General features: G+C 36.3%; 1 protein-coding gene across 7 annotated transcripts in view; it reads left to right on the top strand.

The window, feature by feature from the left end:
* Positions 1-14712, top strand: part of RABGAP1L (RAB GTPase activating protein 1 like) — a 668256-nt gene that overhangs the window by 85971 nt on the left and 567573 nt on the right. For all 7 annotated transcript variants that reach the window (XM_070498037.1, XM_070498036.1, XM_070498038.1 and 4 more), the window contains one exon: positions 719-829. In XM_070498037.1, coding sequence (XP_070354138.1) covers positions 719-829 — 111 coding nt within the window. The remainder of the gene's footprint in view (positions 1-718; positions 830-14712) is intronic.

Raw genomic sequence — 14712 nt, 5'->3', positions numbered from 1 at the left:
TAGAATTTAACTTGCCCTGGTCTATAGCTCTTTGTCCATCTTTTTTTCTTTTTTTTTTTGCTGAGGAAGATTTGCCCTGAGCTAACATCTGTGGCAAATCTTCCCCTGTTTTGTATGTGGGCCGCCACCACATCATGGCCACTGACCAGCTGTGTCCGTCCATGCCTGGGAACTGAACCCAGGCTGCCAAAGCAGAGAGCGCCAAACTTAACCACTAGGCCACTGGGGTCCCCTTTGTCCATCTTTTATTTATATTTACTTGGATCTGTCTCAGTCATCTCAAATTCTAGATATTTAAAAGTAAGCTCTTCTCACTTTGCTTTGCCTTGGGTTTCACTATGTCAAAGGGCACTCATGGCCACACAACCAGCTAAACTAGAAATGTGACAGTCTTAAAAAATAAACCATATTCCTAAATTTGTTAAATTTAAAACCAAAATTCAAAGTTATGTCATTTTAGAAATCTTGTTTTTAACCTTGGTTGGAGATAAAATATAAGGCTCTTGTAAATCCAGTTTAAAAATTAATAGCTACTCCGTTTTGCTGAGTGTAAAATTTGTAGTTTGTAACTCTGTGGCAAGATGAGAGTTTAGTGCATCTTGAGAATAACGGTGTTGTTGCTTAAATACCTTATCTCATTCTAACTTTGGAATAGATTATCTTATTTAATTGTCTTAATTGTTGTATCGATAATTTCTCTTTTTTTTGCATCTTTCAGTCCTGTGCCTAAGGATAGAGATAAGTTTTATTTCAAATTAAAACAAGGAATAGAGAAGAAGCTTGTGATTACAGTACAGCAACTTTCTAACAAAGAATTAGCTATTGAAAGGTAAGCAGCTTGCTCCTAAATGCTCTCAAAAACTTGTGCTGACACTGTTACTGTGTTTCAAGAGATGTACTATGAATCTCAGTTGTCTTACTCAGCCTGGCTTTTCTCCATACTTGAGTTCTCCACTTAAAAATGAGAATGAAAATCATAATGCTTTCTCCACTTAAATAAGTTAGATGTGGCTGGTGCATTGAAAATCTCAATTGATGGGGGAAGTAAACATGAAATGGTTTTATTTTTTCAGTAATAACTGCTTTAACCCTGTTTGTTCACGTTTCTTTTTCCTGTTGTCCATCATTTACATATAGGTCAGATACCTTAACTTCTCATTCATCTTTGATTATTAAAAAGTCCATTTAGTTACTGGGATTTCAGAAGCTTTAAATGCTACATCTTTTAAGTATATAAATACACACACACACATATATGAGTGTGTGTTCATTTGTATATTTATGTGTGTATTCGACCATATAAAAACAAAACAAAAAATTCTTGTAGGACAGAAGATACTATAAACAAAGGATAACAGATGATAATTCTGTAAAAAATATTTGTAATATAAATGACAGATGAAAGATTATTATCTATAATATACATATTGGCAGAAAAAAAGAAAAACAAGAGTATGAGTAGACAAATCACAGGAAAGCTATTCACATGGCTAACAAATATATGTATGTAAAGATGTCCCGATTCACAAATAGACAGGAAATTGTAGTTAAGGTAAGAATAAGATATCGCATTGACAAAAATAACATGTAGAGCTGATGGGGATATGTGGAAAAGGGTAAAGTGTGTGTATATCATTTTTGAAAAGCAGTCTTGCAACATGTATAAAGATAAAAACATACGTATAATTGGACATGTTAGTCCCATTCTAGGGAATCTATCCTGTTGGAAATAAAAGTACGCTGTCTATGGACATGTTTCAAGGATGTTTATTAGAGCGTTGTTTATAGTGGCAAAAAAACTGGAAAGAAAAACAAATGCCTATTCACTTGGCTTTAAGGAGTGGAAAAAATTGGCAATGATCACTAGAGAAAGAAAAGTCTCTTATCAAGGCTGCTGTCCACTATGACCACTCCCTCTCCCCTCTCCACATTCTCTAGACTGGGAATGAAAGTGGGGCCAGTTGAGGTGGCGGCTGATGGCCACCTCTGTCCCTCTGAGACCTAGGAGGGAGGTGTCTGGCCCCTAGTGATCTGCAGCTTTCTTTAGAATGTCAGCTATTTAGCTCCACTTTGTTCCCGTCTTTGGATTCTACTGCCAGTATCCAGATAACAGGAAGAGTTCTGTTCAGTCAACATCTTGGTACAGCGATGCATGCGTTTTTAATTGTTTGTGAAATTACATAAAAACCATGTTTCATCAATATTAAGATGCATATGTTTTCACATTTAACATCTTTGAAATTGTGTGTTTAACAGTTGATGGAATCTTACAGTTGTCATCTTTTTTTCCCTTTCTTACTGGTATAAAAAAATAATTGTGAGTCTTAAGATTGATGGCTTCTTAAAATTTATGAAAAATAGCTGATGATTAAAGATATCATTGATTTTGAATATTTTAGTCCTAAAAGAATGATGACGGGGTTTTAATTTTTTTTTGTTAGCAGTAGATATAGCAATGTTTGGAAGTAATTTTATTTGGAAGTAATTTCAAACTTACGGAAGAGTTAAAAAAATAAAACTAGTACAGAGAACACCTGTAAACTCAGAATCACCTATTGGTAACATTTTACTCCCGTTTGCTTTGTACCTGCTTTCTCAGTCTCTCCTTTCCTCTCTCTCTCTCTCTCTTGTTCTCTCAGTCTTTCTCTCCCTACCTACCTCCACACATACACACACACACACACACACACTATTGTTTTTCTGAGCAATGTAAGAGTAAGTTGCATACATCATGGCGTTTTATCCCTATATACTTCCTTGGGAAATGTGTCTTTCCTAAAAATACAGATAGGATATTTCTTATATAACGACATTATATGAATCAACTGCAGTAAATTTAGCATTCGTACAATACTTTTTATCTAACCTACCAGCTGTGTGCAGTTTTATCAGTTAACCCAATCACATCCTTTTCCCCCTCCAGTTCAGGATTCACACTAGGGTCAGATATTGCATTTAGTTGCCATGTGTATTTAGCTTTCTTTAATCTGGAAACATTGCCACAGACTTTGTCTCTTACAACATGGACATTTTTGAAGATTATATCCCTTTCTCCTCTTTTTAATATAACATTGCTCATTTTGGGTTTATCTAACATTTCATCCTGATTAGATTCAGATTAAATATTGCTGCATAGGTGGTGATGTTTCCTTCACAATGTATCACATCTGGAGGTGCTTGATAACCATATATCTCTTGCCAGTGATGTTAATTTTGATTACCCAGTCAAGACATCTGTCCCTACTGTAATTCCTTTTTTTCCCTCCATTGCAGCTGGTAAGCAGTCTATAGGGAGTCCCATGAAAATGTCCTGCTTCTCATGAAAATTTTCTTCAGCATTTATTCATGATTCTTGTCTGATCTAATCTTTACCATGATGGATGCAAAATGATAATTTTCCATCTCCTGCACTTTCTCTCGATTTACCAGTTAGATCTTGTCATTCTGATGTAAGCTGGAGCTCTCATTTTGTACTATTTATTTATTTATTTGTTATTGGCATAGACTCCTGAACCTCCGCCCTACCCCAGTAGTTTATAATTCACTACAGTGCTCCATTATTTGGTCCTCAAATTGTCCCAGAACTTGCCAGTGGGAGCCCCTTCAAACTGTTTGTCCTTTTGACATGCCCTCAGCACTTCGTTTCTGGCATAACAAAAGGCAGCTTTCCATTTGACAAGTCTGTAGTAACACAAGCAGAGAAGTATTAATTGTTGAGTAATTTAACTTTTAATAAATAGTATTTAAAAATCTTTGAGTTTTATAATTAAATGGTATATTATGCATCTACTCTGGATGCCTATGCTTTGTTTGTCTATAAGGCAGTTCTTCCTTTTCCCAATTAGAAGCTCCAAGTTTGATCAGCTTGAATATAGAAATCTTGATGAATATAGGTGAAATAGTTGAATGCCTAATTATAATGTTTTCTTTAATTTAATTAAACATTTACACATATGTTTAAAATATATTACACAGAATAATTACTTAGAAATGTTGCCTTTTGCCCATCTGATATTCACAAAACAACTTTATTCAGACTCTCAATAGTTTTCAACATCAGTGTCTTCATTATCACTTGAGGTACTTTTTGAATAATTTTAAGAGATTTTTCCAGAGCACGTTATCTCAGTTTCTACCTCAGTTATTTGGGATAAAACACCTTTTGAATCAGTATATATTGCTATCATTAGAAATTTTACCTAAGCCCAAGTACCCATTTGTATAACTTCAGGATAGTTAAAAAATTTTTTTTTCATTCCATATATAACCACTTACTATATTGCTTTTATTTTAGTATAATTGATGATAATTTCTAACAGCTATGGGTTCATATATCCAGCAATAATTACTAAATCCATGTTAACTTTCTGTACTTCCTTTTTCACGTATTCTGTCAGATGACTCTGTAGACATTCAAACTAAAAGGGGTCTTCTCCTAAAATACTTTGTCCAACATAACAGGTAGAATTTTCTGTGATACGGGAAATTTTGTAAATACTTGGATTTATCTTTCTTGGAAAAGAGAAACCCTTGCCTTTTACTGGGTTATGCGTGGTATTTAATGTGTTTAAATCACAAAATGTAAATGGTGGAATTTAAGGTAATCCAGCAGGTGGCAGTCTTGTCAAGAGAATTCTTAACATCTCTGAACCTTAAACATTGCTGCTGACAAAAGTTAATTTGTAGTATAAAGACATTGGTGTGAAAGAAAATCCTTCAAATTTTATAATTTTGGCTTATCTTCTGAAAGAGGAAATGATTTATCATCTTTAAAACAACTTTTCGTTATGTAAAATTTCCAACATACACAAAAGTAGAAAGAATAACATATTGAACCCCAGTGCACCCATCACCCACCCCAAATGCTAATTTTCAATATTTTGGGTTTTTTTAATATTAATTTTTATTATGAAAGAAGCCATTTCTGTGTGCAGTTAAGGGTTCAAGCATCCCTCATATGTAGATATTTGACAAATTATACTGCCGTTATCTGTCTCGACCCCTTTGAAGCAAGTACTGTGTCATTTGTCCCACAATCTTCAACATCTAGCACATTCGTAGGAAGATACAACTTTGTAGTAAGCTACTTACTCCTTACTGAGTACTTTCTCTTTGCTGGGCAGTGTTCTAGGTGCTACCTATGAGGTTTAGGTACTATTATCTACATTGTAAAGTTGAGGAAACTTAGGCACATAGAAGATAAATAACTTGCCCAGGGTCATATAATTAATATTTGAACTGAGTCCATCTGGTACCAGAATACCTGTTACCCTCTACTGCCTCTTTTAAAAAACTTGTTGAATAAATGAATAAAAAGTATATAAAAATTTTATAAAGTTAGAGCATTGACTAAATTTGTCGTAATATGTAAGAAGTAAGAGAACGCTGCAACTGATAGAATCCTACTTTGTTTAGAGGATAGGTGGAAACTGCTTTCATATCTCAAACATTTCTAATATTCTTTTGTTTTTCCCAAGCACTCATGTTAGATTTTACATGTTAAGCTTTATTTAGGAACTGGGTGTAAGAGAAAATAATAACAACAACCAACATATATTGAGCACTTGCTGTGTGATGGCCACTGTAAAATTTAATTGTTGTAACAACATATGAGGAAGGTATTATAATTACTGCCCCCTTTTTGCAGGTCATGAAACACAGGCTTGATGAGGTTAAGTAACTTTGATCACTTGGCACACACTAAGTTTAAAATTAAACCGGTTAGAAAATAAGTGAATTAGTATTCTTTGGTTTATTTCCAGCGGAATTTGAACGTGAGAATATAGATGTTGGGGCATCCAAGTGATCGCTCGGTGACGTCAAACCCAGGGGCACCAAGCTGTGCGAGAAAAACTGATTGATTTGTAGAAGAGAAAACAATAACAACTGAGAGGAGAAAGCAAGATGATTGTAATCTGAAATGTGTGACGAGAGCGAGGCCTAAGCCTAATTATTGAGAGGCTTCGGTTAAAATGTTCAAGCATGTGCAGATCCAGTCAGGTCAAGCTCTTCTGGTATTTCTAAAGCAGAAAGGCAATCATCTCTGGCCCTGACCAGCTGTCATTTCCATGGGTTTTGGTATCACCACATGTAGAAATATTGCAAAAGATTGTCTTGCATACTACTAAATTGATGTGGATTTTTAAAGCTTTAGTGTTTAAAATATACTATTACTAGCAATATTAGATAACACCCAGTTCGATGCTTTGAATAGGTCGTTGGTTATGTTTGTTACCAAAAAGTGAGGCAGAAATCTTTCAGTTTTTGCTGCATTAGTTTTCTGACTAGTTGCTTTTTGCGACGTATTACTTCCTATTTTGTAATAAAATGATTCAGGACAAATAATACCATATACGTTTAGAAAATGGGCCTCTTTACAATTCCCTAACAAGAAGTTTGGTGTTCTAGCGATGGTAACTTCAGGCCTTCTGGAAGGTTGGATGGGAAGAGATTTTTGCCTTCAGGACTTTATGTCTGTCAAGTCGCTGTGTTCCCAGGGATATGCCCTGGTGTCTCCAGTGCGAACCAGAATGGAGTATTGATACAGCAAGCAGAGTACAATTATTAGATTTGTTAGAAGCATACAACTCCGTTTGTGCTGAGTAACATGGGCCAACACTGCTAGAAATAAAGGATTTCCGTTAGTCACTTTTATCTGATCCTAATTTTGAGCAATACAATCATTACATATACATTAAAAAATATATATATAATACATCATTTCTAAGAGGCAGTTTGATCATTTGTAGTGTGATTCAGAGATATGCCTGTTGACTGAAGAGTTCTTAATTTGTGCTTGCTGGCTTGCAGCAAAAACCATGTAATGAGAAATTGAAGCATTGAGTGCCATACCTCATAGTGCAAATGATTGACAGTTACCTTTCCTTGTATTATTTTCTTAGGGAAAAAATTTTGAAGCCAAGGACTACTGAAAAAAAATCACCTGGAGCTCTTTTCTTCTCACAGAACAATTTTCTAGTATGATTTGACATCACTAAAGTAGATGGATGGTAGAACTTGAAATTTTTATTGTTTTTGGGCTGATCTCGTTTGTTAGACCATTCTGAGGGTTTTTTTGCTGAGTTTACCTAGCACTTATTATTGCCTTCACCCTAGCAAGTTGTTATAGTTTCTTTAGTTGTAGAAAGAAGCTCAAGTCACTCACTTCACGTTGCCTAGATGTTAGTTTGATTTGCATCTTTTATTCTTTTATTTAAATTAGTGTATCTGTGAAATCTTTTGACAAAATCAGGAGTTTTGGATGTTCTAATAATTTTTCTTAAAGGACATCATTCTTCTCTATTCTGAAAAAGCTAGTGGGGTCACCCAAAGTCTGTGTAATACTTTAAAAGCTGCTCTATGAACTTACTCATTTGTCCTTTTAGTTTTTTTCTTTCAGGCAGTAGAAAGACAACTCTCTTTTTCCTTGGGGAAAGCAGCATATATGTATACAAAAATACTTTCATTGTTCTCTGATAGTTATTTCAAGTGACAGTTGGTAAAGAGCTATTGGCATTATCAGGTGCTTTGGAAAGTGAATAATTGGAAGCATCTCTCTCTCTCTCAGCCTTTGGACTGGAACTTGTAATTAGGACAGAATTTTCAGTATCTTCCATTGCTGGCTTCTGCTGGCACTCAGTAAAGGGAGATGGCACTATAGAAGTGTCTATATACTATTACCTTTTCAGCGTTGTATTTTAAGAAGTACTTTTTTATATTAGCAATGAAAATATACATTGTTTTCTGTAATTTTTTTGTTTTTTAGAGATTGGCACCTGAGCTAACATGTGTTGCCAATCTTCTTTTTTTTTCTTTTTCTTCTCCCCAAAGCCCCCCAGTACATAGTTGCATATTCTAGTTGTCCGTCCTTCTAGTTGTGCTATGTGGGACACTGCCTCAGCATGGCTTGATAAGCAATGCCATGTCCGTGCCCAGGATCTGAACCAGTGAAACCCTGGGCCGCCAAAGCAGAGTGTGTGAACTTAACCACTTGGCCATGGGGCTGGCCCCTGTAATGTGTTTTTATAAGTTGATCTATTCTAGGTGTCTTGGAGCTCATTTTTTTTTCTTTTTTGGTGAGGAAGATTGTCCCTGAGCTAACATCTGTGCCAATCTTCATCTATTTTGTATGTGGGATGCCGCCACAGCATGGATTGATGAGTGGTGTGTAGGTCTGCACCCAAGATCTGAACCCGCAAACCCTGGCCTGCAGAAGTGGAACTCGAACTTAACCACCACGCCGCTGGGCTGGCCTTTGGAGCTCATTTTTAAATGAAATTTAAAATTTGAAATAATTGTAGACTCATAGGAAGTTACAATAATAGTACAGAGAGGCCCCATGTACGCTTCCCCCATCTTGCCCCACTGGTAACATCTTAGATAACTGTAGTACAATATACCAAATAGAAAATTGACATTGGTATAATCTGTAGACCTCTACTGGAGCTCTTTTTGAATCCTTTTGTAAATCATAGTATAATTCTATAGTATAATATAATTTCTTAATTAATTACTTATTTTTCTAGCAGCAAGAGATCTTTGTTTACCTTTATTATACACCCAGAAGTGGAATTTCTGGATCATATGATAAATCTATTTTTAATTCTTTGAGGAACCTCCATATTGTTTTCATAGTAACTGAACCAGTTTACATTCTTAATTTCCATTAAGAAAATAATTTCTTAATTTATTGGTTTAAGAAATTTTTATTTCTAACCTGGCTGTTAAGTAATTGGAAGAGCTGAGGTATTTTAACTATGTCTTATGCCACTTATCAATTTATTGTCTCTTCGTTCCAAATCTACCCTTTTACTTGATCTGCATTAGTGGAACTGCTTTACGCATTTCTTCTTTGCAGCAAGCACAATATTAAATTGTGCCAGTAGAGGGTGCTAGAGAGACACTGCAGGAGGAAGGAACTTCTCTTCGTGGTTCTAGTGTGCTGTGATTGTTGTTTATGGCTCTAGCTGTAAGATTCTGGGACATCCAGTGGTGCTGTGCTCCAGCTGTGCACCAGTGCATGCACTCCCTCCATGAGCTCACAGCCCTGGTCCTGGTTCAGTGAGATCTTCCTCTGGCCCTGAAGACACACACACTGTGGGCCCCAGGCCTCACACCACTCTGTCAGTGAGCAGACTCTGAAAGCCCTGATTTCCTTTGTTCACCTGCCTGTCAGCCTTGGCTGCCTGCACCCTGGAGGATTGTTTTGTGCTTGCTTGTGGTCCAGCTTTGCCTGGGTAGTCCAACAAATTTCTTTGCAGTCCACTGGGCTGCAATCATACCCTTTCCAGTGAGGTTTGAATACCAGCTTTAGGGAGAGGACCCTCCTTCCAAGTTTGCTCTTCCTTGGGATACTCTCCTTCAGCCTTAGGGTATTCTTTAGAATTCTCTTTATAGTTACTCCCCTATTACAGTCAATAATTCTTTATAGTAAACTTTCCATGTTCAAATTATTGTGTACTCTCTCCTAATTGGGCCTCAACTGACAGTATCCAATTGAATTAGTATCTAATGAAATTAACCAGTCCCATAGATAAAGTTTCTGATACATTTCTGGTTGGGGGGGGGACCCAACTTGTCATTTTAGATAGTCTTTTTTTTTTTTTTTATTTTTTTAAAGATTTTATTTTTTCCTTTTTCTCCCCAAAGCCCCCCGGTACATAGTTGTGTATTCTTCATTGTGGGTTCTTCTAGTTGTGGCATGTGGGACGCTGCCTCAGCGTGGTCTGATGAGCAGTGCCATGTCCGCGCCCAGGATTCGAACTAACGAAACACTGGGCCGCCTGCAGCGGAGCGCACGAACTCAACCACTCGGCCACGGGGCCAGCCCCTAGATAGTCTTTTGACTGATAGTGTTTTAACTGTCATAATAGTGGCAGGGATAATAATGATTATTTAATAATTTCTGCCATATGTCCATTTCCATTCCAAGTGTTTAATGCACAGTCTAATCCCCACATGACTCTCTGTATATCCCCTTATCTGACTTCCAGCTCCTACCTTTGCCCAACTTTCAGAACCATTCCATTCTACACTCTGGAACTCACAGTCCGCCATCAGCACAATTCCTTTTGTCTTCAACCTCATTTCTGAATGTTACCTTCACTTTATACAACCTGACTTTTGCCTAGGTCCACTGCTTCCCTTACGGCCCCTTCAAATGCTGCCTGTTCTCTCTCATCATCCCTTTGAACCTGTGGCCTAGAGGTGTGTAAGTATCCTTGCATGTCTTTGTTTCTTCCAGACCATTGTTTCTCTTTCCTCCTTAAGAACTCCCAGTTTCAAAGTTTATGCTATCAGATTTTACCATCTGCTAACCTCTGTGGTTGCAGTTATCTGCACATCCTTGGAATTTCCCTCATTCTTTGGAGATTTTAGCTCCTGGCTCACTGTCACTCTCTAATTATTAGGCTTATCTTAATTTTTGGCAGTTTCAATATCTATGTAGATGATTTTTCTAAAACCTAGCTTCATAGTTGCTTGACCTCTTCTTGTCCAAAGATCTTGTCCTCCTCCCTACCTTAACCACCTACCTCTACGATCATACTGTAGAATTTGTCATTACCAATAACTGCACTGTCTTCATAATCTCAATTTCAAGTATCCCCCTCTGATCACTACCTCTTATGTCTCTAATTCACTCCTGTTTTCTCAATTCCATTAATTCTTTGATTCCTCTAAGACTGATAATCTATGGTCATACCATGTTTTACTGTCCCTCACTCACTCCATGTTTTTACTTGTCTCCTTCCCAGTTTAGATTCCATTATCTATCTTTATAAATTATTCCTTCATATACTTCCACAACTCTCTTGCCCTCTTTTCCATCTTCCTACTCACTTGGCATGTTTCCAGCTCTAGTTAATTCTAGCTTTCTGCTCCTTTGTGCCAACACTTGAGAAAAATATATATAGTGCTGATTTGCTTTACTTTAGATTTATGATCATAACCCCAGGGTACCTCACTGTTACTAGCATTCCTATTTCATTTTACTAGACAAGTTGTTTCATCTCCTTCCTGGACTATTTCACACCTTCTATTTAAATCTTCATCATGTCTTCTACCATGTTTACTCTCAGCCAATGATCTTTTCTTATTTAAGATAATAGAAGCAATAAGAATAGAACTTTAGATATTCCCATCACCTTGTCTACCAAGCTATCTTATCTGTACCATGTATTCTACTTCTCTCTCATGACTCTGGATGAAATGTCCATGCTCTGACGGCTAGTTTCTTACTTGTATACTAGAATTTATTCCATTTTGCCTTCTTGAGGACAGCAGTCTAGCAATCTTTCTACTACCACACTCAGTTGTTAGGTTACCTCATTTGGTCTTATGACTAAATATATCTATAAATAGATGACTTCCAAATTTTTATCTCTGACCTGAGGTCTCCCCTAAACTCCAAATTCATATATTCAGCAACCTCAGATCTTTATTTGGCATATCAAAGTTAGTACATTCAGAACTCAAAGTCTTGATTCCTTGTGCCAAACCTGTTTCCCCAAAGTCTCTCCCCAGTCTTATTAATTCGTGACTTGATCCTTCCAGTTACTCAGGCTGAAAAACTTGAGTCACCCTTGACTCTTTTCTCTCTCACTGTGTGTCTAATTCATCAGTAAATCATGTCAGTTCTACTTCCAACTATATAAAGGAAGATAAAACTCTAGAGGAAGGAGATAAAAGAAAAATATATGAATAGACGTAGGAGAAAATGTAGGTAAAAAAATAATTAGAAGAAAAAAGAAGTGAAATTACATCTGGGAGAAAGAAAAAGAAGCAGAAACTCCAGGTAGAATCACTAGTATTTGTTAAAAAGTTAGTAAAATTGTTTGTGCTTTACATTTTATCGTAAAATGAAATTTATAATTTATTTGCTATGTTTGGCTCAACTCTACCTACATTTGATTTAACTTTGTGAAGGAGAAAATGGGCCCTGTTAACTAGAAGTAGCTATAGGGGGAAAATGTTATTTTTCTTTATGATTTTTAATGTTTTTGAATTCTGTTTACAGGTATATTCAGTTATAAAGTAATTGTAGCTTGGCTTTTGATTATTTTGATGCATATACCTGGTATGTGCAAAAACCCAAGTAATGTATCACTATCCAGATTTCCTCGATTATTCCTGTGGAATAGTAAAGCAAAATAATTGACTTGCTAAGTGTTTTTAGCAGTCATTAAACCAAATATTATTTTGAAATTTATTGGTTTGATTGTTGTGATCATTTTTAATATTATATTTTTATCTTTCTATAGCTAAGTTCTCATTTTGTATTTGAAGAGAGTTAGTAGAAGTATTCATGTTTGATTTATGGTTCTGTATTCCAAATTTTGATCCATTATTAATGTGAGATAGTGGGAACATTGTTGCCCAAGGATGGTATGGAGATTGTTGGATGTTCTTGAAGTTTATTGGTTGATAATTCTTTAAAAATATAAAAAAAGGACCTAGGGCTGGCCCGGTGGCACAGTGGTTACATTTGTGCACTCCACTTTGGCAGCCTGGGGTTTGTTGTTTCAGATCCTGGGCGCAGACCTACACACCACTTATCAAGCCATGCTGTGACAGGCGTCCCACATATAAAATAGAGGAAAATGGGCAAAGATGTGAGCTCAGGGCCAGTCTTCCTCAGCAAAAAGAGGAAGATTCACAGTGGATGTTAGCTCAGGGCTAATCTTCCTGAAAAAACACAAAAAAAAGGACCTAAAAATATGATCTCTTTTTTAAAGTCTTCTTGTAGGTTAAATCAGTAGGTTCAGTTTTCTGCACTGGCTCCAGATCTGAGACAATCTTAAGCATCTATTTTAAATTATTTTTTTCCTAGTAATTAGTCCTAGTGTTCAGGAAATCTTTGGGAAATGAATAAAATTTCCCACCTGATGAACAAAAAGAAAGAACAAACGAGCCAGGTGTTTTTTGTTTGTTTGTTTTTTTGTTGAGGAAGATTAATACTGATCTAACATCCATTGCCAATCTTCCTCTTTTTGCCTGAGAAAGATTGTCACTGAGCTAATGTCTGTGCTAATCTTCCTCTGTTTTGTATGTGGGACACCACCACAGCATGGCTTGATGAGTGGTGTGTAGGTCTGTGCTGGGGATCTGAACCCACGAACCCCAGGCTGCCAAAGTGGAGTGTGCGAACTTAAGCACTATGCCACTGGGCTGGCCCCAAGAGACCGTTTTTTAATCTCTTTTGCTGAAGTATAAATCCAAATGGAGAGATGACTTCTTCCTGTTACTGATGGCACTGAAGATAATAGAGTGACATTTTTAAGATAAACAACTATGGAGTTCCCTCATCTGGGTTTGAATCCTGGCTTTCCGGTGACCTTAGCTAAGTTATTTAACTTCTCTGTGCTTCAGTTTCCAATTTGTAAATTGTGTATAATACTTACCTCTTAAGAATGTTGGGAGAATAAAATTAGATAATACCTGTAAAGTATTTGGAATAGTCCCTGACACACAATGAGTGCTTGCCATTATTGTTATTGGTGGTACTGTTACTACTGCCCCAATCATGATTTCTACTGAGACTGTTTGTACTTTGTGAGTGATGAGTGGAAATCAGAGTAGCCTGTAGAATCAGAGTAGATGCCACAGTGAGAAGGCAAAATCTTGGCTAGATTTATTTATAACCTGTGTGAATACATGGGCAGTCTTTGCCTTGCAGTTAGGATATGCATGAATTTATGTTACCATGGTTTAGTTAAAGAACACTAGTCCCTCAGCCACATGGTTCAAATTTTTGTTACCATGGTATATGAATTGTGAGTAATTGCCTAAAGTGTGTTTTGCTGTTAGCTCTTCAGTCACAATCACAACATAAATGTAGCATCAGTGACTAGTCACATCACTTCTTTCAAGTCTGTTGATAATTGGTCATGGTGTATTTGTTGTTGAGTTCACTCACAAACAGCAAAGAGTGTTGTGTTATTTGCTTGGTTTCTCAGTGATAAGCCCATGTAACAAAAATGGATAATTGAAAGAATTGGCCAACAAAGCTAAAAGTGCAGCAAAGAAATGAAAAGTGATAATACTGAAAGTGAGATTGCGTGTGATCTTAGAAGCTTTGAAAAGGTGACAGCAAAATGAAAGGAGAAGGAGACCTAGCTCTGCGTGAAACTGTGGTAGGAACCATGTTTAAAAAGTCTGTCGAATATAAAAAACATGATAAAGTCATGATAAATAAGGCAAGTGGTTCTGATGAAAAGGGTGAATGTCCCAGAGGAAGTGACGCCAGCAAAAACTTCACGTTAACGGAAGTCTTGGAGAGATTTCACAACAGTGAAAGTGCAAAAGATAAAATATTGGAAGCTGATTCAAACTTAGAAAGGAATATGACAGTGTTTCTACGTGCTTTAAATTACAAAGTACTAAATAAATAATAGTTTTAATTTTTTCCATTTTTCTATATATTTATAACAACAGGAAGAGAGTTTTTAAAGTTTTGACAAAAATATTTAAAGATCACAGAACAGTTATTTTTCTCATTGATTGTAAGATCACTTTGCACAGTTTCAGCTTGTATGGTTATTTTTATGGTTTCACACTACTGTCCACAGTGAGGACTGTCTGTATATCTTTTTCTACTTGATCCTTTTAGTAAGGGAAAAACAATCCCAACAATTTTATATAGGAGACTTTTCCAGCTATCTTTTGGTTTAACTTCTTTAGAATGAGACTGGGATCCCAATTTTTACATAATTA

The sequence above is a fragment of the Equus asinus genome, chromosome 25 (assembly GCF_041296235.1).
Source record: "Equus asinus isolate D_3611 breed Donkey chromosome 25, EquAss-T2T_v2, whole genome shotgun sequence".
NCBI lineage: Eukaryota > Metazoa > Chordata > Mammalia > Perissodactyla > Equidae > Equus > Equus asinus.
The sequence above is the reverse complement of the archived record's forward strand: the minus strand, read 5'-3'. Positions and strand labels throughout refer to the sequence as shown.